Source organism: Gopherus flavomarginatus, chromosome 2 (assembly GCF_025201925.1).
Source record: "Gopherus flavomarginatus isolate rGopFla2 chromosome 2, rGopFla2.mat.asm, whole genome shotgun sequence".
Classification (NCBI taxonomy): domain Eukaryota; kingdom Metazoa; phylum Chordata; order Testudines; family Testudinidae; genus Gopherus; species Gopherus flavomarginatus.
In genome coordinates, this window is record NC_066618.1 from 216,881,173 (window position 1) to 216,907,637 (window position 26,465).

The 26,465-nt window shown below is 39.8% G+C and overlaps 1 protein-coding gene across 2 annotated transcripts in view; it reads left to right on the top strand.

The window, feature by feature from the left end:
- CABLES1 (Cdk5 and Abl enzyme substrate 1) overlaps nucleotides 1-26,465 on the top strand; it is a 109,148-nt gene that overhangs the window by 61,936 nt on the left and 20,747 nt on the right. Inside the window, exons 4-7 of one of the 2 annotated variants that reach the window (XM_050939223.1) lie at nucleotides 12,071-12,148; nucleotides 21,652-21,751; nucleotides 23,409-23,565; nucleotides 24,627-24,730. In XM_050939223.1, coding sequence (XP_050795180.1) covers nucleotides 12,071-12,148; nucleotides 21,652-21,751; nucleotides 23,409-23,565; nucleotides 24,627-24,730 — 439 coding nt within the window. The remainder of the gene's footprint in view (nucleotides 1-12,070; nucleotides 12,149-21,651; nucleotides 21,752-23,408; nucleotides 23,566-24,626; nucleotides 24,731-26,465) is intronic. The other variant, XM_050939224.1, reaches the window with a different exon arrangement.

Below are 26,465 nucleotides of genomic sequence, written 5' to 3' on the forward strand. Positions count from 1 at the left end.
CCATCAGATTCTTGTATCCCATGTGCCTGTAGTTACAGTAACCACACATAGGAACCTGCATCATGACATCTAATCTAAGCTAGGAGATGTGCAGTATCAATGGGGAAATATCAAGGCAGAAGAAATCCGGGGGTTTGCTGATCACCATGAGACCAAAGACTTCTATGCTGCTTTGAAAGACATATGTCGTCCTATACACAAACACACACCACACACACACACACATTGCCTTTTATGAGCATGGATGGCTTAACACTGATCACTTTCAAAGAAGTCCTTCAGATGTGGCCACAGCATTTCAGTGATCTTCTGAACACATCATCCAACATTATAGATGAGGAACTAATAAGAGTAAAAGCAGCAAAGAGTCCTGTGGCACCTTATAGACTAACAGACGTATTGGAGCATGAGCTTTCGTGAGTGAATACCCACTTCATCGGATGCGCATCCGATGAAGTGGGTATTCCTCCACGAAAGCTCATGCTCCAATACGTCTGTTAGTCTATAAGGTGCCACAGGACTCTTTGCTGCTTTACAGATCCAGACTAACATGCCTACCCCTCTGATACTTAACAAGAGTAGAGGATGAGCCAACATATGACATCATGGACGCAGTCCCATCCTTCGGTGAAGTCCGCACTGAAATTAGTGCCATGAAGAACTGTAAGGCCCCCAGATCAGATGGCATTCCTGCATAAATATTCCAGTGTGGATGTGAGAGCTTGCTGAGGTGACAACATGGACTATTTCTCAATATATGGAGTACTGAAGATGTACTGCAAGCCTTCAAAGACACCACCATTGTCTCCATATACAAGAGGAAAGGTAAAAAGTTTGACTGTGATAGTTATCACGGTATCTCGTTACTCTCCATTGCTGGAAATGTTCTGGCCAGGGTACTGCTATCATGTGCTATGCAATGTTGCTAATCGCACATTATTGGAGTCGCAGTGCAGTTTCAGGCCAACGTGAGGAATGGCAGACGTTATATTCATAGCTCATCAGATGCAGGAGAAAGGCAGAGAACAGAAACAGGACCTTTACACTATCTTCATAAACCTGTTTAAAGCATTTGACATTGTCAGTAGAGTTGGACTTCAGCAATGATTATGTAAGTTTGGTTGTCCAGAAAAATTCTCCAACATTCCGAGGTTACTTATGAGAGAATGCTTGGATGAGTCTGTGTAGAAGGTGTTCTGTCTGACCAGTTTCCTATCACTAATGGTATTAAGAAGAGCTGTGTAAGTGGTCCAATTCTGTTCAATCTCTTTTATGCAGCAATGACTCTGCAAGAGACCTGAGTGTCGAGATCACCATACGTTTTTGGTCCTCTGGAAAATGTATTCAACCTGAACAGGCCACAATCTTTCATGAGCTCTTTCAGAAGTTGTTCATGAGCTGCTGAAAGCCAACGACTGTGTTCTAGAGGCACATACTGAAGAAGAGATACAATTGATTACGGACAGATTTGCAGAGTCTGCAAAAAGGTACTGGCTGACAATCAGTCTGAAAAAGATAAGCCACGTATCAACTAGCACCAGGGAAACCCTGCACAAAACCAAAAAACACCATCAGCAACACAGCTGAATGCTGTTATAGACGTCTGCCATCTTAGCAGCACATTGTCAAATGATGCTACTATAGGCAAGCATCTGATAAGATGCATCAACAGAGCCAGTTCATTATTTGGCATACTGTCAAGCAGAGTCTGGCAGCAACAGAATACTAAGCTCCAAACCATGCTAACTTTTATAAAAGTGATTGTGCTGTCCAATTTGTTGTATGCGTGCAAGACCTAGAACTGCTATAGGCATCACATCAAGCTTCTAGAAAATTTGTATGTATGACACCTGTGTGGCATACTCGGCATTAAATGCCAGGATAAAGTTACCAGTAATGAGTTTCTGGAACACGGCCACTCCAGAGACTGAAACCATGCTCATTGCATCATGTTACACTGGGCTGATCATGTGCTGAGGATGGATGACACCAGACTGCCAAAGCAGTTGCTGTATGGAGAATTGAAAGTAGGTAACCTCACACACGGTAGCCAGGAGAAAACTTGAAGGACACACTGAAGCACAATTGGAAGCAGGGCAACATTGACATTTATAGCTGGGAGTCATCAGCAACAGTTAGATCACACTGGTGAGCAGCAGTTAGTGATGGGATTACTCAATTCGAGATTAATCTCCATATGGATCTTGTGGTACAGAAGCTGAGTGGCGCAGACACAGCAGACTTGGTGGCACAGACTTGAATCCCTTCTCTGATATCGAATTTCATATGCACTCAATGCAAAAAGGACTGCGATTCACTCATCAGCCATTTTAGCCACAGTCATACTTACAAGACATAATACCGTCATCAGTGGTCATGAAGGACACCAGCAACAACTGGCTAGCTTAGGTAGCTGCGCATTGCTTGCTGGCTTGTGTGATTCCTTTTCTTAGGCACCTGACTCTCCCCATCCTTTGTACAGGGAGCTTACGCACTTCACTCAGGGCTGAGGATTCCACTGGGTGGCAGGGCAGCTAAAAGTTGGGCATGGCCAAACTCACACTTGACTTCCAGAGAGTCAAAAACAAATCTGTGGTGAGTCAGGGACTTGAACCCCAGTCTCCCAAGTCATAGGGTATTACTCTAACCACTGGACTATCCTTCCTCTCATGTGACTTATTCAGCTGCCCAATGACGTATTTAGTCACCTAGCTTGAGGAATCCAACTTTGAAAGTGCTGACAGTGGCTTTAATTTTATGTTTGAGGGGTTAATTGAAAACAAGGTAAATAAATTAAATATTGAATTGATCATATTATTGGTATATGACTCCTGGTTTTATAGTGAAAATACAGACCTTTTGATTAAAAAAGATGGATGACTACCTCACCTGCTGTATATTCTTAGACATACTAGAGCATAAGCTTTCGTAGGTGAATACCCACTTCTTTGGATGCATCCAACAAAGTGGGTATTCACCCACGAAAGCTTATGCTCCAATACATCTGTTAGTCTGTAAAGTGCCACAGGACACTCTTTCGCTTTTTACAGATCCAGACTGACAGAGCTACTCCTCTGATACTTGTATATACTTAGTTACCTGGACCCGTTATGGTTGGAGGTATCTGATTCTGTCATGGGTACTGTAGTGTGATTTATCTATCTCTCGTAGCGTGAAGAATGCAGTTTTTTTCCATGGACAGGAACACACACTAGTGGCAATTTACTTACCTAAGCTGGAGGTTGTACTGTGGTCTTTGATGTTCCAGTGCAAGTGGTCTATCAATAGTGATTTAAAGGAATATCTCTACTAGCTCAACACAGAAGAGAGCCTCCTGTACTGTATACAGCACGTTCCCCACAATTCCTTAAGAACTACCCAATGACTAACCCTTGTGTGTCAGTCAAACCAGTTTCTACAGATTTATGATATATTTCTCATTAGAGGAAGTGGAAGATTAGATGTTCATAGTCTTAATCAAATCTGGCTGGAAATTTTGTGACTTTTTTTTTTCTTTGACAGAAAATGGCAATTTGTCGAAACTGAAATTGTTCACAGGAATGGGGTTGTCTCAACAAATTTCTCAGTTCAAAAAATTATTTGAAAAAAAGTTTTGTTGAAAAATCTTGTTTTGACATTTTCTAATCAAATTCTGTGTTTTAGTTCAAAATGACTTTGTGTCAGATTTTAAGCTAACTGTTAGTAAAAATGCAGTTTTAAATAAAGGTCAAATTGCAATTTTCGTTTACTGGAATCGTATTTTTTTCCAGATTTTAACTTTTTGTCCTGATTTGGGATGGGATTTTTTTCTTTTTTTAAATCTTGAAAATTTTCCCAAGATGAGAAAATAATTTCCCACCCAGTCTAGACTCAAACAATTGTGCACTGTCAAAGCAGTCTTTGCAGCTGCTCTAAACTGCTCTAGTACCATTTTTGTGTGAAAACATAAGAATTAAAGAATGAAACCATCTCTTTGTTGTTTGATCCCATTAGTGTATAAGCAGTTGCGTTGTATTGTCCTTTGCACAGCAGGCTCCTATTATTAGTGCATTCATAAACTTATGGCCCAGAGGATTCATTTTCATATTAGTGATATCTAGTATCTAGCAGAAAAGTCCACCAAAACAGTGATATCAGCTGTCAAGCTCATTAATATTTCCTTTGGCCTTCTTTATCAATGAGACTAACAAATAAGTGGAACATGCCAGAAAAACATTCAGTGTGGAAATGAAAATTGCAAGAATTCCTGAGGGAATTCTGCACCAACAAAATAAAAAATATGTGCACAATATTTTAAAATTCTGCAAAATTATGCAAATTTTATTTGTCAATAAACATGGAGGATCCAGCATGGCAGTGGGGAGTACTGGCCACAGCTGCATAGAGGAGGGAGATCACCCTGCAGCACCCCCTCTGGGACACAGACTCGGCGGTGAGGCTACACCGAACCCTGACACAGCTCAAGAGCCGAGCCTGCCCCAGAAACACCCTGGGGCCTGCCCCTCTACACCAGGCATGCCAGGTGTGTGCAGGCAGGATCCAACTGTGGAGGTGCTTAGTTCAGGGGATCCAGGTGTAGGGTGAGAGGGTTCTGTTTGGGGCAATCTAGGTGCAGGTGGCTCAGTGGGAGGTCCAGGGAGAATTTGGTGGAGTGGGGGTCTAGATGCTACCCTTTCCCCACTGCGCCTTACTCTCCCCCCTGTCTCCTGCCCCTATACCCCTCCCCTCACTCCCACATCCCCCTCCTCCTGTCCCATTCCCTATGCCTCTCTCTTCCCCCTGGCCTATCCTATCCCCCTTCCTTCCTCACTTCATGTTCCCACCACCCTACCCTGCCCCACCACATTCACTCACCATTGTACAGAAAACAGGATTGTGGCCATGCAGGACACCCAGCACACACAGAAGGAGAATATGGTAGGCACTAGGACCCGGGGCGGGGAGGTGTCAGCGAGCCAGAGCAGCCACTCTCCTTCACCCAGCAGGAGAGAAGCTCTTCCCTCCCATCTTCTCCACTCCCTGCCTGGGCCTAGTTTGCAGGGAGAGGGGCCAAGCAAGCCAGAAACATGCCACAGGGAGGTGCAGCATGGGAACCACTGAGCCCCCCTGTCTCCCGGCAAGCTGAGCAGCACAAGTCCTGGGCAGACTGGCATTCACAGAAATTGGGGGAGGGCAGTGGCATGTGACCCCATGTACCCCCTCAAACTATACCCATGGGTGTCCACAACCCTGCCTCCCTAACCCCACCATGATGTACCTCTTGGACAGCTGCTCCAAGGGCAGGAAACAATGCACCCACGTTGCTGGGGAAGGGCATGTGACTGCTCTTATAGCTTCCCTTTGCTTCTCTATCAGAAAGTCATTTTTCTGCAGGGAAGCAAAGAAATCTGCAAGGGACGTGAATTCTCAATGTGTGCAATGGTGTGGAATTCCCCCTAGAGTTAAAAAAAGACTACTTCCCCTCCCCCCCCCCCCGCCCCAATCCCATCCCAGTTCTTTTAAGATTTTGGTTTGGGCCAAAAGCAAAACATCATAAATCCATAACCTCTTGGAGCAGTAAAGACGTTTCATAAAACATGTCATTATTTACAAACATATTACATAAACTAATTAATTAATATAAAAATGGCTGCACTCTAAACTTAGCATATAAATATATATGTATACTAAGAGGTGGTGTTCCTCTTGGTTCAGTGTCCTCCACTTTTTTAGTAAATGGAAGAGCTGGAACCACAAAGATAAGCCACTTAAGGCGAAAACACAACAGGAAAAGTCCAGAATAGAGCAACACAAATAATAAAAGGTTTAGAAAAATCTGACCTATAAGGAAAGGTTAAAAAACTGGGCATAGTTTATCTTAAGAAAAGAAGACGGGAAGGGATCTGATAAGGGCTGCCACAAAGAGGGTGAGCATCAATTGCTCTCCATGTCCATTGAAGATAGGACAAGAAGTAATGGGCTTAATCTGCAGCAAGGGAGCTTTAGTTAGATATTAGGAAAAACTTTCTAACTATAAAAGTAGTTAAACTCTGGAATTGGCTTCCAAGAGAGATTGTAGAAGGATTTTAAGAACAGTATAGACAGACACTTGTCAGGGATGGTCTAGGTATTCTAGGTCCTGCCTCAGCACCTGGGGCTGGATTTGATGACCTTTTGAGCTCCCTTCCACCCCTACATTCTATGGTTCTATGAAAACCTTCCCAGACAGCATGGCTCGTGTGTCCATCCGTTGTTTTTGTATGCAGGGCAGCAGAGCCACAACAGTTAAACTTAACGAACAGGGGCTGGAATACTGGATTAAGTCTAAGTATATATCACATGGTTCAGCTTCCTAGAAGGTCACAGAATTTTGTCAACACAGTAATTTCTCTTGGCAAGCACTTGAGAAAGAGAGAAACAGATTTTAATTCTTCCTCTTCTTTAAGTCAGCTGAGTTACTTCCCTTCTTGTCCAGAAACATTGGTGCAAATTTCACCTCTCTCAAAATATTTTCTCATCAGTAACTCAGAGTTTTTCTGAAAATAGGATAGTTGCCTCTACACCTTCCTCTCCAAATGCACATTTATGGGAGGAAATAAAAGTCATCTCCCCTTCTTGCTTGGGTCATCAGACAGATCCAGAAAAAACAGGAGTTTGTTGCTTTTGAAAATGGTCTCCTCAGAAGCTTTGGCTGTCTTTATACCTGCTGCTTATATCAGGACAGTCACCTTGTGAAGTGGCCAAGGGGTTACACACCCTGGCTAAGAGGCAGAGGCAGGGGCGTTCCAACACTGTGATGCTCTGGAACTTGCAGGGAAGTGAGCCTCATTCCTGTGGAAGTACTAGCCCTCCACACTGCTGCTGTGGCCTCCCTGGTAAAACCCCCTTGGCAGCTGTGCAGTGGCAGCCATGGAACAAATTCAGCAAGAGTTCATGCTGCTTCAGGCAGCTCACAGTCAGATTTATGTAAGGAAGTGTCCAGGGTAAGCAGAGGATGACACTGCTGGAGAGTAGCTGTTCATTGCTGCTTCCCATCCAGTCCCAAAACCCTGCAGTGCACCAACCCCATGAAGTTCTAGTAAAGGAGCTTCCTTGAGGTGTCAGATAGAAGAGGCCATTACCATGGAGACAGAACACACTCCTTCTGTTGTCTCCAGGAGAGCTTTGTGGGATCAGAGTCCTACTCTCTTTATGGAAGGAGAGGGGACTGGAGCTCAAAATTGAGTGGGAAAAGTAGCTGTTTTTTCCCCAAGCTGCCCTGGAATTACTGTGCTGTTACCTGTTTTCTTCCATTTTGATCCCTAATTACTCTTGGGGGAATTCTTCATCACTGTGTGTGTGCAAAATTCATGTCCCCTGCAGATTTTTTTGCTTCCCTGCAGAAAAATGACAGGAAAGCAAATGGAAGCCGGAAGAGCAGTCACACGTCCCTCCCCAGCAGCACAAACAGGTTGGTTTGGGGCCCAGAGCAGCCAATAGAGATGTAAATCACTGCCGGGGGTTGTACTGGGCAGTCATGCGTGTGTGTGTGTGAGAGAGAGAGAGAGGGAAACTCTGTCCCTCTCGCATGCTCGGTATGGAGGGGCAGGGCATCAGGGTGTTTCTGAGGAGGTAGGAGTGGGGCAGGCTCTGTCCCCTTAGGCAGAATAGACAGTAGCAGCCTGCCTGCTTAGTGAATTGTTCTCATTGTCTTAGTGAATTCCTCCAGGAGTATAAAACTGATGGTAAAAGTTTTAAGGCTCCTTTATATTGCCAGAGTGGTGTAAAGGACATTATGGCCTCATAAATGTTTATGGTGCTTTAGTGATTAGAACTGGTTTAAATTTTTGGACTGAAAAAATTTCCTATCAAAATGTGTTCCATGAACTGTTTGCTACTGACCTTCCTGGAAATGGTCAGTAGCCAATATTGTGAGTTTGGTTCTCTAGCTACACTAAGCATATGGCTGCATATGTTTGTTGACTAATAACTAGAAATAAAGGGTCAAACCTAGCTACATTACTATTAAGCAGGAAGGTTTGGGGATTTCCTCCAAAGCTCCCCACTTCCATTCTCCATCCATTGTACTGTAGTTTAAGAAAATAATTGAAACCAGAGTGATTATTTTGACAAATAAAATATGCAGAATTTTAAAATACTGTGTGCAATTTTTTTTAAATTTTTGGTGCAGAATTCCCCCAGGAATTCCTAATATATATATTAAGTTTTTCTTGGTGAGATCTCATTGTATAATAGCTGTCTCTACATGTGGACATGTGAAGGCGCCAGTTTGGTTTTCTTTTAATATTATGAGATTTTTCAGGGAGGAGTAGGGCGTTGGTGGAAAAAGCTGAATTTCCAGAAGCAGCTGGGGGCAGGGAGGCAGAGTATGTCTGGGGGGTATTGTGGTTTTCAGAATTCAAAGATGTTTTCTGATGTCAGCCTGAAAAATGGTGCCAAGTTGCGTACATCAGCAAACAAGGCTTTCAGTGAGTGAGGGAACTGCTCTGAGCAATAAAATCGTTTGGCAATAAGCAGTGGTGAGCAGAAAGTGAATCTTATGCCAGATTTTGTGTTTGTTGACTGTCTTTCTGAAATGTGAAAAACACATCCATCTTGCTTTATAGTTGACTTTAATACCATTAAGGCATCTTATAGAGTAAAGTGCTGTCTTGGTGACAGGTTAGATAAAAAGTATTTTGGCACCTAGACAAAGAATGAGATAATACTCTGATGCTGTAAGAAGTCCTCTCACTAGTATGTAGTTGGTTATTATTAGAAAACATTTTTGCATTTGCTTATTATTGCAGCATAAATATTCTCTTCACTGAAGACTTCTTCAAATACATTTTTTGTAAAAGAAGAAAATATTCCTGCTATAATGGAATGTTCCAGGAGAAAGAAGACTAACTTCTCAGCTATAGGCACTGACTCTGTGGATGCTCTGGGGTTGGAGCACCCACGGGGAAAAGATGGTGGGTTCTGTGCACCCAAGGGCAGCCCTTCCACCTCACCTGTAGCACCTCCCACCCCATGGATCAGTGCCTCCCCCTCTTTCTCCATGCGTCCCACCCGCCTTGAACAGCTGTTTCATGGCATGCAGGGAGGCTGAGAGAGGGGGGTGTGGAGCAGGGACACAGTGCAGTCAGGGAAGGGGGCAGAACTGGACGGGAAGAGATGGGGTGGGAGTGGAATGGGGGTGGACAGAGGCAGGGTGGGGCTTTAGGGGAAAGAGGTGAAGTGGGGGCAGGGCCTGGGGCAGAACCAGGGGTTGAGCACCCCCTGGCAGTTTGAAAAGTCAGTGTGTGCTCTCAGCTATTCAGGATCCCCCTGGGTGGGTGCCGCGAGCAGCATGAAGCAACTCTCTGGGCAACATAAGTGTGCTTCTGCATATTGGAGAATTGTGGATGCCGTTTGGCTACAGTGGTGGTGATGCTTTAGAATCGCACAATTGCTGAGGGCTTATCTGTAATTTTAATTAAAATGTCTTATGTTGTAGCCCTGTAGGTGTACTTGGTACTTTACTGACATTGAACTAAAAAAGGTCCTTGCACTGAGCTTACCACCAAGCTTTGACCAATGTAATGCAAAGAGTAAAAATGAGGGGTGAATTCCTGCCCCCACTGAAGTTTGTGGCAGATATGTAAGAAAGGGGATCAGAGTTTAGAGTGTAACGCACCAGAGTGATATGCTTGTGGAAGCCAGGTTGCCAAGTAGGTATTGGCAGCATTCTGAAACAAAAAATAGGGAATTTTTAAGGTCAGCATTTTATTCCTAGGTATAGTGCATTGCACTAATCAAGCCTGGAGGTCATAAGTGCACAGACCACCATGATAAGCTCAAAATGTGACAGGATGAAGCACAGTCTGCTTGCCAACGATAGTCCTGTTTGGGACTATGTAAATGCAAACTAAGTACCTTTTAGAGCACACCAGCAGGGTCCACACAAGTCAGTTGGAGCGTGGCTCGTTAGAGCATTTTACAAATCACACTCGTCTAGCATGCTTTGCCAAGTGCCATGCAGGGAAGCCCTCAGTGTCCAGAAGCAGTAAATAATCCAGCATTAGTGAGGAAAGTGGAGACATTAAAAAATGCCAGCTTTTTACTGTTACAGTAGTTTGTGTAGTTTTTTTTCTGTTGAAAATGATCTTCATCGATCCACTCCCATCCACTTCATCATTACCTTCAGTAATTAATGCCAATCAATATGGGTTTATGGAAAATAGATCTTGTCAAACTAGCCTGATATCTCTCTTCAATGAGATTACAAATTGTGTGTGAAAGGTAACAGTGTTTATGTAATATACTTAGACTTCTGTGAGGCATTTGACTTGGGACCACATAATGTTTTGACTGTGACTCTAGAATGATACATAATCAACATAGCATATATTAAATGGATCAATAACTGGCTAACTGATAGGTCTCAAAATGTAATTGTAAACAAAATAGTCATTGAATGGGTGTGTTTCTAGTGTGGTCAGCTGGATCTAGTCTTGGTCCTACTATGCTATTTAACATTTTATCAATAACCTGGAAGAAAACATAAAATCATCACTGATAAAGTTTGCAGATGACACAAAAATTGGGGCAGTTGGAAATAATGAAGACAGGTCACTGGTACAGAGCAATTTGTATCTCTTGGTAAACTGGGTGCAAGCAAACTGTACACTTTAATATGGCTAAATGTAAAGTCATGCATCTAGGAACAGAGAGAGCAGGCCATACCTCCAGGATGGGGGACTCTGTCCTGGGAAGCAGTGACTCTGAGAAAAGACTTGGAGGTTATGCTGGATAATTAGTTGAAAATGAGCTCCTAATATGATGCTGTAGCCAAAAGGGTTAATGCAATGTTTGAATGCATAGAGAGTGGAATCTGAGGTAGGAATAGGGAGTTTATATTCCCTCTGTATTTGACACTAGAAGTCTGTGCAGTTCTGGTGTCCACAATTCAAGAAGGATGTTCATAAATATGAGAGGGTTCAGAGAAAAGCTGCAAAAATTGTTAAAAGATTGGAAACCCTGCCTTATAGTGATAGACTCAAGGAATTTAATCTATTTAATTTATCAAAGAGGAAGTTAAGGGTTGACTTGATCATAGTTTATACCTACATGAAGAACAGAAATTTGATTATAGAAGACTCTTCAATCTAGCAGATAGTGACATAACAAGATCCAGTGACTGGAAGTTGAAGCTGGACCAATTCAGACTTGAACTAAGATGTAAATTTTTTTACAGTGTGGATAATTAATCACTGAAGCAACTTAATAAGGGTTATGGTAGATTCTCAACATGGAAACTTTTAAATCAAGATTGTATGTTTTTCTAAAAGATATGCTTGAATTCAATCAGAAATTAATTCAGGGAAGCCGTATATGGCCTGTGTTATACAAGAAGTCAGACTAGATGATCACAAAGGTCCTGTCTGGCTTTTTATTCTATGAATAGTTGTCTGAAACTTGTGTCTTGCTTCTGATCAGTGGACCTGAATCTGTTTAAAATTAATTGTTTACCAGTCTTGAACTGGTAATAAAGGATCATGTTAAAAATGCAAAGGAGTGCTTTACTATTTTTTTAAACAAGAAGAATTACTGATGTTATAATAGGAATACATTTTTTAAAATGTTACGAGGTTTTTATACTTCTCTAATGATCTCTCTCAAAGAACATTGTTTTTAAACTTATTTGAAATAGCTTGAACTATGATTTATAACTTGACATGTCTAGGGTAGATTGATTCAACCAATACCAAGTATATGCATTTCATATTTTATTACAAATACAGCCTATCATCAAACTTTCTTTACCATACAAGTGAAATTATTAAATAGAACCTCAGTATGGAACTTGGGAGCTTCAGCTCTGTTAGCTATCTATATGATGGGTAGGTGATGTGAGGCAGTGTAATTCAGGTTTCCTGTAAATCATTCAGTTGTACAGTATTTTTCTATGGAACACAGCACCAACTTCTAAAAAGAGAAGGACACAATTGTCAATGGTAGAAGCTTTTAATTGCTAAATGCCTGAATGCTAACACTTTTTGTTTGCTTTGTTTATTGCTGTGAGATTTTTTTTTTAATTTTAGTCTTTGATTTTTGTTTGTTTTTTTAGAATAGTCCTTATCAGTGGCAGAAGATCCTTCTGTAGCATATTTTCAGTGCTGCCGTATCGAGACTGTACCCAAATCGGGTATGTATATTTATGCATACTACCTCGTCTTTTTGGGTCATAACAGCATATATAGTACTGAATACAGACAATAGGGCTGTTGTTTTTAAATATCTTCCCCCAAAAGATAAATATTTGATTTGTGCTATAGTATCAGGTTAAAATCATATTTTTAAATCACAGATTTCCTTATCTTTGTTATAATATCTTAGATTATTAAAACTGGAGGAATTAAAAAAATCCAGTTTACTAGTACAATTTACCATTTGTACTGTTTGTTTTTCATGCTTCACTAATCTTGGACAATGCAGATATTCTAGACACTATTACTTTTATATATAATCAGCTTTCCCTTTCTGGTTCTCCTACACTAGAACAATGCTACAGTATCTAGTTTCCAGCACTGTAGAGAAATGATTGAATTCAAACAAAATACTGTTAATTGAACTATTTCATTAAAATGGTTTAAAAACTGTATTCAGTTACTGAAAACACCAGTTGTAAAAATGGAGACAAATAACTTATAAGCCATGGGCCAGATCCTCAATTGGTGTCAGTGTCTTCAGTGGAGCTATGCCAGATAATACCAGCTGAAGATCTGGGCCAATAGGTTTGTAATTTTCCAAAGATACAGAAAGTGCAATGCCCGTCATTCCAAATTGAAACCACGTAAGTGAAGACATCAAACTAGGATATGTGAAGTTGGGAAACAGTGTGAAAAAGGACACCCACAGATCACTTTGGGTCAAAATCATCCCTTTTCTAATATCACTAAAGTACATCAGGGATGAATTTGGCCCATTGTTTTCAGTAAAGTTTTTTAGCATTACTGTTCAGTGTTTGAGTAATTCATAGCAAACTGTTTTGTGTACAAAAGAAGCAGATACCATACGGTGAAATTGGGTCAATTATCCTGTCTTTGAGAAAAAATTTTCTTTAGCTAATTAAACTGGAAAGATGCATTAAGCAAATCTTGAAACATTAGCAGTTTATGTCTGTACCGCATTGCAGTGCATTTATGATCACTGGAATGTGGAATTTAACTGCTATCTCAGAGAGCTGAATATGCCTTTGAAAGATTGAAAGCAAGAGGCTGTGCCTTCTGAATTGCAGTGATAATAAGGAAAATCACCTGGAAGGCAGAATTTAATCAGAAAAATGTGAATAACAATTGAGAATCATTTAAGAACAGTGTACTTGATGCCCCAGAAGCCACAATACCACATTAGAGGAAGAAGGCTATGGTGGTTAAAAATACTATCTGGTTTAAAGAGGAAGTGAAGGCAGCTGTAAAATACATATATAGAGAGAGAGAGAGAGACACACACATTAGGAATCATGGAAAATTGATAAGGGAAGGCAAGGGACACCAGGAGAAATCTATGGCCAGCAGAGTTAAGAACAATAAGGATTTTTTTTTAATATATTAGGAACAAAAATATATATATGATATGATATTGACAATGATATTGGTCCATTACTAGATGAAAATGGTAGATTTATCAATAATAATGCAGAAAAGGCAGAATAAATATTTCTGTTCTGTATTTGGGAAAAAACATGTTATACAGTCTTATCATATAGTGATAATGCTCTCTCTATTCCATTAGTGTGTCTGGAGAATGTTAAGCAGAAGCTACCAAAGTTAGACATTTTCAAATCAGCTGGTCCAGATAACTTGCATTCAAGAATTTTAAAAGAACTGACTGAGGAGCTTGCTGGACCATTAACACTGATTTTTAAATAAGTCTTGGAGCACTGGGGAAGTTCCAGAAGACTGGAAGAAAGCAAATATGCCAATTTTCAAAAAGGGTAAATGGGCTGACCCAGGTAATTATAGGCATGTCAGCCTGACGTCAGTCCCAGGCAAGATAATGGAGCAGTTAATATGGAACTCGATTAATAAAGAATTAAAGGAGGGTAATGTAATTAATGCACATCAACATGGGTTTATGGAAAACAGATCCTGTCAAACAGACCTGATTTTTTTATGAGATTACAAGTTTGATTGATAAAAGTAATTGTGTTGACATAATTCACTTAGACTTCTGTAAGGTGTTTGACTTAGTGCTGGACAATATTTTGATGAAAAAGTAGAATGATATAAAAGTCACATGGCACATATTAAATGGATTAAAAACTGGCTAATTGCTAGGTCATAAAATGTAACTGTAAACACAGACTAGTCATTGAGCAGGTCTGTTTTCAGTGGGGTTCCTCGGGGTCAGTTCTTGGCTCTGTGCTATTTAACATTTTTGTCAATGACCTGGAAGAAAACACAAAATCATCACTGAAAGTTTGCAAATGACACAAATTGGGGGGAGTGGTAAATAATGAAAAGGATGGGTTGCTGATTCAGAACAATCTGGATTTCTTGGTAAACTGGATGCAAGCAAACTGTAGTTTTAATATAGTTAAATGTAAATCTGGGAGCAAAGAGTATAGAGTATACTTCCAGAATGGAGGAACTGTATCCTTGGAAGCAGCGAGTCTGAAAAAGATTTGGGTGTCATGGTGAATAATCAGCTGAAAATAAGCTCTCAGTGAGATGCTGTGTCCAAAAAAGCTAATGGAATCCTGGGATACATATGCAGGGGTATCTTGAATAGGCATATGGAGGTTATTTTACCTCTGTATTTGGCACTGATGCAACTGCTTCTGGAATACTGTGTCCAGTTTGGGTGCTCACAATTCAAGAAGGATTGGAGAGGGTTCAGAGAAGAGACACAATTGCTCAATCTCTTTAGCTTAAAAAAAGAGAAGGTGAAGGGGTGACTTGATTACAGTCTATACGTACCTATATGGGGAATGAATATTTAGCACTATTCAGTCTAGGAGAGAAAGGAATAATATGCTCCAATGACTGGAAGTTGAGGCTAGACAAATTCAGACTGGAAAGAAGGTGTAAATACTGTGAGAGTAATTAACTATTGGAAGAATTTACCATGGGCCATGATGGATTCTCTGTGACTGACCATTTTAAAATCAAGATTTGGATGTTTTTCTAAAAGATCTGCTCTGGGAATTATTTTGTGGACATTCTATTGCCTGTGCTATACAGGAGGTCAGAGTAGATGATCGCAATGGGCTCTTCTGACCTTGGAATCTATGAATTTCTACAGGCTCAACTGCATGCCACAATCTAGCCCAAAGTAAAATAATCCGTAGAATCCCGCTGTGAGATAGCTAAGTACTGACTAGTGGCATGGGTCATCCTCACTAATGTAACATCAGCATAACACAGTTGTAATATACTGGGAATATTGCAACAATGTTATTGCTTCATCTGAATTTTTTAATAACAGACACTCTATTTCCCATGATAATTATGGGCCAAATCTGAGAGATGCTTAACACCCGCAGTGAAGTTAATGGGAACTGCAGGAAGCTAGCAGTGCTTGATTGACCTTGACTGTAATTTTGTTTATATTAAGTGCAAAGAAACCATATGTCATAAAACTTAAAATGAATGGCCTTAGCATTATAAAGCACTGCATTTGTTCGGTGAATAAATCTACTCCTGTTTAGTACCACAGCAAACTTGTTCTGCTTGTTACATTTCAGCTTCAGAAAGGTTCTTTATGGTTAAAGTATTTATGATCTTTATATTTCTGCAGTAAGAAGGAACAAAATCTTGCTCTTCTGAGCATGATTTATACTGACATCATACAGACCTATTTGGAATGGCTGAGATAAACATGCATGTCTCACAGACAAAATATGTACATTAAGAAAAATGATAGTGATTATTTAATCTTTAAATCGATTGGCTCTCAAGCAGAGCTACCACTTGTATATCTTCCTAAACTGAAAACTGCACCTCCCGTCTGCTGTGTAGACGTAATCTAAGTTTCCTGTGCTATTTTTTTCCTTTGTCAGAACTTGGTATTTAAGGCAATTTAGATGAAGTCATCATCAACCTCAGGCACACATTTCCTGAATGTTTATCATTCTGTAGACATGGTGAACAGGAACTACATCTATTATTAGAAATTAAAAGAAAAAGATAAATTCTCCTTGCTTTGCTTTACCTCTCCCTCACAACAAAAAAAACTAATAATAGTGCTGTGGAAAATTACAGATTCATAGGCTTTTTTTTCTCATTAATTTTGTTCCTACATAGCGAGAAATTTTCAAAGTCTACAAATTATTTAATGTCAGGAGTATAAGCTTCATTGTTGTGTGTATTTTTGGCTTGATATTGAGATTAAGCAGGAAACCTCATTAAGGTGATAGGATTTATTTTCCTGAGATTTCTCTTATATTAGGTAAGATATCAAGGCAGAAGCTGAAATGCTGAGTCCTTGAGGTACTTAGTGAAAGTACACAACACAATTGTAAGGGACTTTGTACTAGTTTCTCAGATTCCTCTGCCAATACTGTAGCCATAGTTCTTGTTCCAGTAATAAGTGCAATTAGGAAGTGAAAAACTGGAGCCCAGTTATGATGGGCAGACTCAGTCAGCATGTCAAGGGGCTTGTTGTTGGTATGTCTGGCATCTGATCCTTGCCAAAGCTGTAATTACCCTTATCCCTGCAACAGTGTCAATAAAATGGGAGTTCTTCACTGTGAAGGATGAGAACAATATTTTACTTTGGATTCCCATGAATTTGAAGTGCTGTTGTTTTCAGGCTAGTCTTAATTAATCTGTAATGGTCTGGGATCATTGAGTATATTTACTCCTAACCATATCCCCCGAAGAGTTTACATTTCCAAATAAAATTCACTTATCAGGCACCTGTTGTTGTAAATAGACTTTTTTTCTTTTTAGGTTTCTGGGAGTCAGGTTAATATTTAATTGACTTTTAAATAATTTACAAAAATATTCAGCTAGTGTTGTCGTTTAAAGAGCAACTGCACAGCAAGAATCTTGCCGTGGGTTTTATAGATCACATCCAGGCATCCATTTTAGAATCATTCAAGAAATGTTTCATTACTGAATCCAATAATGTGTGATTTATGGACTGCTAATCCATGCTTAAAATGCACGTCGTAAGAGTTCCTTCTCCGATTTTTGTTTATTCTGATTGTTTATTCTTTCCTATATAGGGCAGAAATAATCAAAACCAGTAATTATCCTGTAATAATTTTGCCGTGGAATCACAAGTCACACTATGCTGTTCCAGGAAAAATGCAGAGAGAGAAAATAGCACATTTTCACTACTTTCACTGTAGCTCCCAAATAACCAGCATGTTGAGCTCTGAACCCTGTCAAAACTTCAGATTTAATTTTTTACATGCAGTAGGTAAATAGCACCCACCCAGCACCTCATTTCCAATAAAATGTTTAGGGCCTGATTTTTCTGTAACTCTTACATAAATCTGGGGTAACTCCATAGAAGTCAGTAGAGACAAAAAACAATGAGAATCAGGACCCAGTGCATTATTATCCACTAAAGTAGTGTAAGAGACCCTCACCCTGGCATGAAAGGTAATAAGTAAGACTTTATTTTAACAACATCCCCTGTTTACCTTTCTTTTAACTGGAGAGAGTCTTTAGAAGAAACCCCCCTCTTTGACAGTCTCTTATATGGTACGACCAATAGTGATAACTGTCCTTGGGGGTGGGGGAGAGAAGATGTTAGTTGAAATGGTTGAAGCCATTATTGTTGTTTCCGAGAAGACACAAACAAATTGCAAAGATAGAAAATGCAGCTTCTGGTGTTGACCTTCATTTGCAATTGCACTGTTGAAACAAACACAGGCATAGCACATCATTTTATCAGCCACTCTGAGACCTGGCAAACTTGTACCGGTGTCAGGCTTTTTAAGTTGCATCTCTAGTCACAAGCTTATGGCAAAAAGAACAGGAGTACTTGTGGCACCTTAGAGACTAACGAATTTATTTGAGCATAAGCTTTCGTGGGCTACAGCCCACTTCATCAGATGCATGCCGTGGAAAATACAGTAGGAAGATATATCTATATATTTTTTCCACGGCATGCATCTGATGAAGTGGGCTGTAGCCCACGAAAGCTTATGTTAAAATAAATTTGTTAGTCTCTGAGGTGCCACAAGTAATCCTGTTTTTTTGCAGATACAGACTAACACGGCTGCTACTCTGAGGCTTATGGCAGTGTTGCAAAATATACAGACTTAGCTGGCTAAGCCAGACTCTCATTATAGAGCAGAAGACAAAAGAAAGAGGGATAGGAAAGAGAAGAAATAAAGCGGGAAAGGAAAAGGACACAATGGGGCAGAGTGACAAAGTCTCACATCCCAGGTGTTTGGGATTTAGCCAGAGCCCGTGGAAGTTGCAATGCTATCTGGGTCCTCTCTCTGGTCTGGTCTGGTCTGGTCAGGATCTCTCTCAGCTTCAGGCAATGAAGGCCCAATGGTATCCTGGTAAATCCCAGGGTCTCAGAAAATATGGGGGGATGGCAGCAATGATGGTGAAGGTTGCTCCTTTCTGTTCTGTCAGCCAGCATCGGGGTAGCCAGCTTCCCCACCCCCCAAAGTTTCTTTTTGAGGACCCCAAAAGGGAGTGATGGGTGGAAAAGCCCATTCTTATTATTTTGTCTAGCAATTAGGACTAATTTCCAACACACCAGTTTTGGTTCATCGATTACCGGTCCAACACTTTTCTTGTTTACAGGTATAACCCTAATACAATCCTTGAATTATATCAATAGCCTTTTCGTTTGGACTAATTCAGTCTGTCTCCCTGTGGCACTTTTTCCACAGCCACATTTGTTGTTATAGGTTATTGTGACACTTCATCAATTCTTTATCCACTTTCACACAGTTAGGCTCACAAGTGGGTTAGACCAACCAGGGCCCAGTCATTACAATAGTGCTACCACACTATAAATAATAAAAACACAGACTTTGGAGCCTTAGAAATAATATATATAAGATCCTCTGGAGGCCAAGCCACTGAGCAAAGTAAAGAGGCATCCCATGAGGTGCTTGGTGAGGAATAGAGCCTTAACAGTTACAGGCCCTCTGGTACACAGGGGTATTGCAGAGACTGCACCTAAAGAACAATGGAGTCTATCTCCCCTGGTGTGACTGGCCACTCAACTAGCTGTATAGGAAGAAACAGCCATGTTCCAGCTCCTCCTCTACCTGCTGTGGGGCCCATGCAATCCTCAGGTGTTTAACTGTGCTCTCCTGAATGCAGGGATTGCAACTGTGATAGGTTGCTTGCTGAGTTACAGTGGGGAGAGGCTCCTTGCACATTTCCCTAGTTCTCTGCATCCCCATACAATGAACTTCTGCAGTCTGGCCCTGCATTAATAGTTCCAGAAAAAAGGTAACTACAGAATGACTTTGCTTAAGCTCCAAAAAGGTTGGTTGTTTGGTTGGTTTTTTAAATGTGTCTGGCTCAGGAGGGAGCCTAAAGCTAACCCATGTGAGTCCTTGGGGCCTCCTCTGCCATTTGGCCCAGCCCATGCACATAGACTTAGATTGCTTTAGGTCTTGGTAATGGGCAAAAGAACAATAGTAGAGTGTAGACCTGAGAGAATTACATGCTCCAAGTAAGTACTGTTCTCCACAATCCTTTATTACATGGGAGGAGGATGTGCCTGCACTAAAGTGGTCTCTTCATTTATATGTAAAGGAGAACACAGCCAATATTTTAGACCAATCCTCTCCAGGAAAAGGAATTAAGTTCTCTCTAGCCCAAGGGTGATGGGTTCCAAACAATAACCATTATGTTTTACAAAGTGAGCAGGCAGATATTACCTACAAGTATAGGCTTTGGGAAAGGAGAAGACTGAAAAGTGTTTCTAAGTGGCACTTTCAGAACAGTACTTAATTTTGAGTGGAATGAGAATAAATGCACTGTAGTAGCAGGGCCCCAGGGATGTGCGTTCATTTCAGTAAAGTAAAAGTGACAGAGAAGATTGAGTCACCATTACTCATTAAACTTCAGCTAATGTTTAGGAAACGTAGTTTATACTCTTGTCAGCTGCCCCTGATCTCACCGACAGAAGAATCAGTTCCTTTTAAGTCTTCAGAGTCTACATTTCTGAAAGTCAGCCGTGCTGATTTTTTTAAAGTATGCCCTCTTGCTCCCTTTTGAATGTTAGCATAGATACCTAACTTTTTGGTTTTTCCCTTTGATTGCATTAAATAAAAACCGTTCCTTGGGTTTTTGTTTTGTATAATGGCATAATTTCCTCTATAGTCTCCCTAATCTTTTTAGGAAGGAGACTAGAGTACTTTCATATTATTTCAAAGAATTAATTTAGCATCTTAGGAATTTTTTTAACATACATTAATTTCAAATGTATTTGTTTAGAATAAAGTTTTTATGTTGTGGGACTAATGCAGTAGGGTCTTAAATATCATAAAAATGATACCACATACCATTTTTTCTTTTTAATAGAAAGTGTTCCTTTAAGCCTCTTATTCCCAAGTGCACAGAACTTAATCTGGTGCTTCTGCTAAAAGGTTATTTTTATATAATTGTTCTGATCGCTCAGTAAAATATCAGGTAACAAAATGAGAATGTAGCATTGTACTAAGTTAAATTCACTTAAAAATTAACATTTTTACAAAGGGTTAAATACCCAGTACAAAGTCTTGTTTTATTATAGAAACGCCTTATCCAGCAGGTGGATACATTTTGCTGTTCATAAAAAGTTGATTGTAATTTATGGAGAGCTTTGAGCTTTGCGCCCCTCCCCCTCCAGGTTTGAGGGAGAATAAACTGAATGACAGTTTGCATTGTGGACAGAAGGAAGCAGGACAGGGTAAACTCCTGAAGATTCAGCTGTACAGAATATGAAACATCACAAAATGAGGCTCCAATCCTTTAGTCTCAAATCCAGTGAGATGCCTCACAATGTGTCTCATTTTTAACACCACTATATAGACTTTCCAGTTGTTTTGGGCCTAAGGCCCCAACCCAGCAAAGGACTTAAGCACATGCTTAACTTGAGTGGTCTCATTGAAACCAATTTGATTAGGCAGGTGCTTAAAGTGCTTTACTGAACTGAGGCCTATAGTGCCCTTCCTGAAGAGAGATGCTTAAGCATGTGCCTAATGTTAAGCACATTTTAAAGTTCCATTGTAGTTAATGGGATTTAAGCATGCATTTTAAAGCTAAGCCCATGCTCAAGAGGGGAAGACTTAAATATGTGCTGACGTGTTTTCAGGCCGATGTAGGGATCGAGTGGGCAAATCTCAGAAGATAAATCTTGCAGTTGCAGGGAAGCAGTCATTTGTGGATCTCCTCACTCTACTCTTTATCCTCTTCCTTTTCTTTTGGTTATGAGACAGATGTGTTATGATTCCCAATTCCAGCATTGTGCATCTTTCTTTGACTCACTTCGGGTTGGTTGGTTTGGTTTCTGTTCTGTATGAGTAAAACAAACTATAAAGTTTTATAGAACTTATAGCTATAAAGCATTTTCAGTAGTATAGTGCAGTATGTAGAAGTTATCTGATCTGAACTTTCTGTATTGTATGTTTTATCATCTCTTTTTATCAGTCTTTGGTGGAGGGTAGCAGTAGACAGTGTTTCTGCTTCCATCTTAGGAAAAATGTGTTTATTACTGGCTTCTGTTTTCCAGGGATATGAAATTAGAAGGAGGACGTTGTGTGCCTACTGGAGGAGTGTGTTTAAAAGAGATAATTGGTCTTGAAGGTGTGGAACTAGGGGCTGATGGGAAGGTAAAAATGTTATCTTATTAGATCTAATTTTATGATGAAAATGTAAAATTACCAAAGCCAAGTGCAAATTACATGTTGCATTGTAATCTACATAATGTAAGAGAATAGGTTACAATGCAGTACATACTGAATTATTATAAAATGAATGAAAAAAAAGTGTGCAAGCTGTCAGTGCAAACCAACTAGTTTTTTCCTGAAGAAATCATCCTATGATCATAATTAGACTACAAATTATTAGTAAATCCAAAAACACTGCTCTGTCCACAACAGATCACTTCACAGTGTATTGACTGGTGTTAGAAATCATGTGTAAGGTGGTATTACAAATAAGCAGCATTATAGCTTCCCTTTTTATTTTAGTGAATCTTATACATGAAATATAGCTGTAACGTTACTTTTGTGCTGTGTGAATGCCTCAGAAAATCCACAAATATTTGATTGAATAAAAATATTAATTCTGAAACTTTGGGGAAACAATTTTGAAGCATAGAGAATATATGACTCAAATGCAAGTATTTGTGCTGAAAACCTAGTTCAATTAGTTATACTCATCCAAGGAGCAATAGAAACAATATCTTGCTATTTATTATTATTTGTATTGTGGTAGGAACTAGAGGCCCCCGCCTCATTGTGCTCGGTATTGTACACACACATAGCAAAGGGATGGTCCCTGCCCCAGAGATCTTACAATCTGTGATCTATATGCCCAATCAAAACTAAACACTGCTTGCATTTTGAATTTGATATACACACAATGAACTGCTTATAAACAATCAGCAGACTAAAAATTTGTTGAAATTATTCCATGGTTAATTTAGAACAACATATACATTTGTCAAGCCCTGCAAATCTGCAGAGATCCACTTTATATCCATGGATATCTGCATCCGTGGACCATTTTTGTGGATCGAATGCAGATACAAATTTTGTATCCGTGTAGGGCTCTATACATTTGAGAAAAGAATACCTGTTTCCTGTTTAATTTCCTTTTTAATCTACTTATGCATTTATCAAATAAACTATTCACTGCAAATCCTTCGTTCATCTTTATTCCATGTTGATAGGCAATAGATTACCTGCAGCATACTAGTGTCTAATATCTCCCTCAGTATCTAAGATGTTAGGACTAAAAAGTAGCTTCAGAAGCATTTAATCCTGAAACAACTGATATTACTGCTCAAGCAAGTTCACTCTGGTCCCAGTTATGCTTGAGAACCGGTATACAGGAATGCTGTTTCAGTAGAGAAATTGCAGGAATCTGCTACAGCTTTCCTAGGAAGAAAAAATGCAGGTGAGGCCTTATCCAAAGTCTACTGAAGTCAATGCAAATCTTTTAGCTGACTTCAGTAGATTTAGAATTAGGCCCTTCATTAGGATTTGGTAAATATAACATACTGTATCTGCTTTTTTACAAAGGGCATAACATGTATGCAAAAGCTTTTCAGCATGGATGAACTGATCACACTGAAAGGAAAACAAGTGGCTGGTATTAATCTGTGATTAACTCAAAATCTGAAACACAAAAAATTGAATTTGATGGTAAATGCCAGCCACACTGCATGGCGTCCCCAATTTCAAACCCAGTCACATCAATTGGATCCTATTAAGGCTGAGTTGTGTGATTAACTGTGTGCCTATTCTGGCTCTTTCTGTCTAGACTGTTTCTTACACACAGTTTCTATTTCCAACCAATGCCTTGGGAACACGGAGAAACACAATTGACTCCACCTCCTCCTTCTCCCAATTTCGCAATGCAAGCCATCGTAGCCTTTCCTTGGCAAGAGCTAACAGCACGCAGGGGAGCATTGACACAGGTAACTTCGTAGGAGTTATTTATTTTAATATCCCTTCTCACACTTGCTATAGGAAGTTCTTCACACTATTTGCTGGGGGAAATTTTTTTTTAAAATTAAGCAAAGTTCAGTCTCCAAACAAAGTAACGGGTGATGTAGATTGTGGAAAAACCTTTTTCTAGTTGCCCATACTTTGCTTAGCCAAATTGGTTTAAAGTTCATAGAATCTCAAAAGAACAATATCACTGTGGAATATAGCCCATTACCATCTTCCCACCCACCACACTCACTTACTGTTGGTAACAAAGTCATAGATGTAAAAATCTTACTTGTGGCTTTTTCCATTATGAATAATGAAGGTTTTATTTTCAATATCAGAACAAATAAGGCTTTTTCTCCCACTCCCCAAAAAGTAGTAGCTAAAGCACTATACATTTAAGATATCTTTACATTTTACCTGAAGCAACTCAGAAGATCTGTATAAATAGGAGAAAAATCAAGGCAGATGCTTTATCATATTCACTTGCTGATTAAAAAAATTTGAAACTTTCCCCCATGTCCTTGATCTGATTTTACCACATGTACCTCTCCTCTAAGTATGGAGGGGTATGTATACTGTAGTGTAAAGATGGCAACATATATATGGCAAACTTATGACTCATGACTACACTATGTAAATTCACAAAGTCGTGAACTCAGAGCTTGGAGAATTACAAATTATATTCATAAATGGTAGGTTCAGCATCTTTCTGCAAATTATATTGTGCATGTAAAGTCCCCAGGCTTCAATGACAACAGCTTTAATGTATCCACTTCTGTGGAAGGGACACTTCTGTGTATTTAAAAGAAATGGCAAGCAAGAGAGTTTATGATTTTCAAAGGCCTAAGAGAAGCAGGCACCAAGCTACTATCCAATTTCAACAGGATTTTGTTGCCGCTATCTCCCTTAGGCTCCTTCAGAAGTCCCAAACAGAGGTAATTTTGTCTATTGACTGAAAACTTGCTTGCTGCCTATGTTTAAGTTTAAGACATTTCTTGATGCAGTTAATTGTTCAATCACTTTTTTTATATGTTCTTTATAGGCAGTGACCTGGGAGACTATATTGACTATGACCCAAATCTTTTAGATGATCCTCAGTGGCCATGTGGCAAGCATAAGCGGGTTTTAATATTTCCTTCATATATGGTGAGTAACACTTGATAATAGAGTAGTTAGTAGGTACATTTTGATCCTAGTGCTTAGGACTTTGAAATCTCCTGCTTAAAATCATCACACACCATTTATACCACCTAACAGCAGCATTTTGGAATCCCTTGTTCTCCATGACAAGGGACATGTAAAAGTAGGTCAGTGTGGGTGTTATAAAAGTAAAAGCTTTTATTGCTGCTTAATTTCTGTTAATAATGCATTTATTCTGTTCCGTCTTTCAGTGGGTTACTTTTATTTCCTCTCCTTGGCTCTTATTTCCCGTGTAAATGTGATATCTGTTGCTTTTAGTTTTGTATGAAGCTGCACAAGCAGCACTGTGTTTTTTGATTCCTGTCATCGCTGGGACAGAACTCTGGTTTCCAGCAGGTTCTTTATATTCTTTGAAGGTGTTGTACAGGCTGCTGTCTGTTTTGGCAAGGGTTGCTCTTTGTAGTCTCAAAGTAAGAAGGAAAGTCCCATCACTAGCATAAGATATATTTTCCATGATGTCCAAAGCTGTAACAATTCAGTCTCTCAATCCTGCCCATCTCAATAATTTTATGCAAGAAGATAAATGGCTGTGCACCTTCTATTTGTTTTTAATTGCATCAAGTTTATATTATCCTTCCTAGAATTTGGTGCACATCTTTTGATTGAGAGGGCAGTCTTACAACATGCATTCCATAAGAGTGTGTGCGCACATGCACAGTGCATCCAAAGAAGGAGAGACAATAGGAAAAAAATTGACTTACCCCTCTGCCCCCCACCAAAAAAGGCAAGTTTACATTTATAACTATGTATATAGATAGATCTATATGGCTTAAAATCTCAGAAAAATTGGTCCATAAGAGAAAGCTATTGGGTCAAGTATTGACTTAGCTCAAAACAGGTCTTCTTGATACTAGTACAACAGCAGCTAAGCATGTGCTGCATAAAGTTTCTTTTTTCCTCTATCAGTCTTTATTTGATAAACAGGATACAAGTGTTCTCTTTCCACCCATTATTTCTTCAAATTAACATGTTGTGTGCTCCAGTCAGAAGCGAAGTCTGCTCCTCCCTGCCAGAAGTTTTCTAACTCTTGCATAGAATGCTTTGATTTAATTCCGCTGCTCCCTTTGTGATGACAGATCTGTCCCTCGAAGGGAAAAAAGGTAGAATCTCCTCTGCTTTACTTCCTGCTAATTTCACTGTAGGAGCTTGAGAGGTATTTTGGCTTGCACCTCATGGTTAATGAAACTGAGTGGGGAAAATACTGGATCTGTTTTGAGATTGTTAATATTCCCTGTCCTGTCCTGCAGGAAAACCAGCTTCTCTCAACCAAAAGATCATTAAACCATTGCTCAAGAAATCTTCCATTGAGACTGATTTGGCAGTCATTGCTTTGTTTCTAACCTTCCCCACATGGATAAGGATATTGGGAAGTCTGCAGAGAGGCAGCATTTGTTTCACCTAGAATCCTCTGATTTCTTTTTCCTTGGTCCCTCCTTTTCAATCTGGCTTTGGCACGGGTATGGCAGGGAGACTGCTGTAGTCTCTTTTATGGATGATTTCCATCTAGCAATGGACAGAGGTCACATGTTGATGCTGCATCTTTCAGGCTTGTTATCCATCTTCAGTTGTGCTGGCCACAAGATTTTGCTGCCCACCTGTGGCTCTTTGTTGGGATAGATGGCATTGGTTGGGGGTTTTCAGTCTCCTAGAAGGATCACAGAATTTAAGGCCAGAGGGCTCA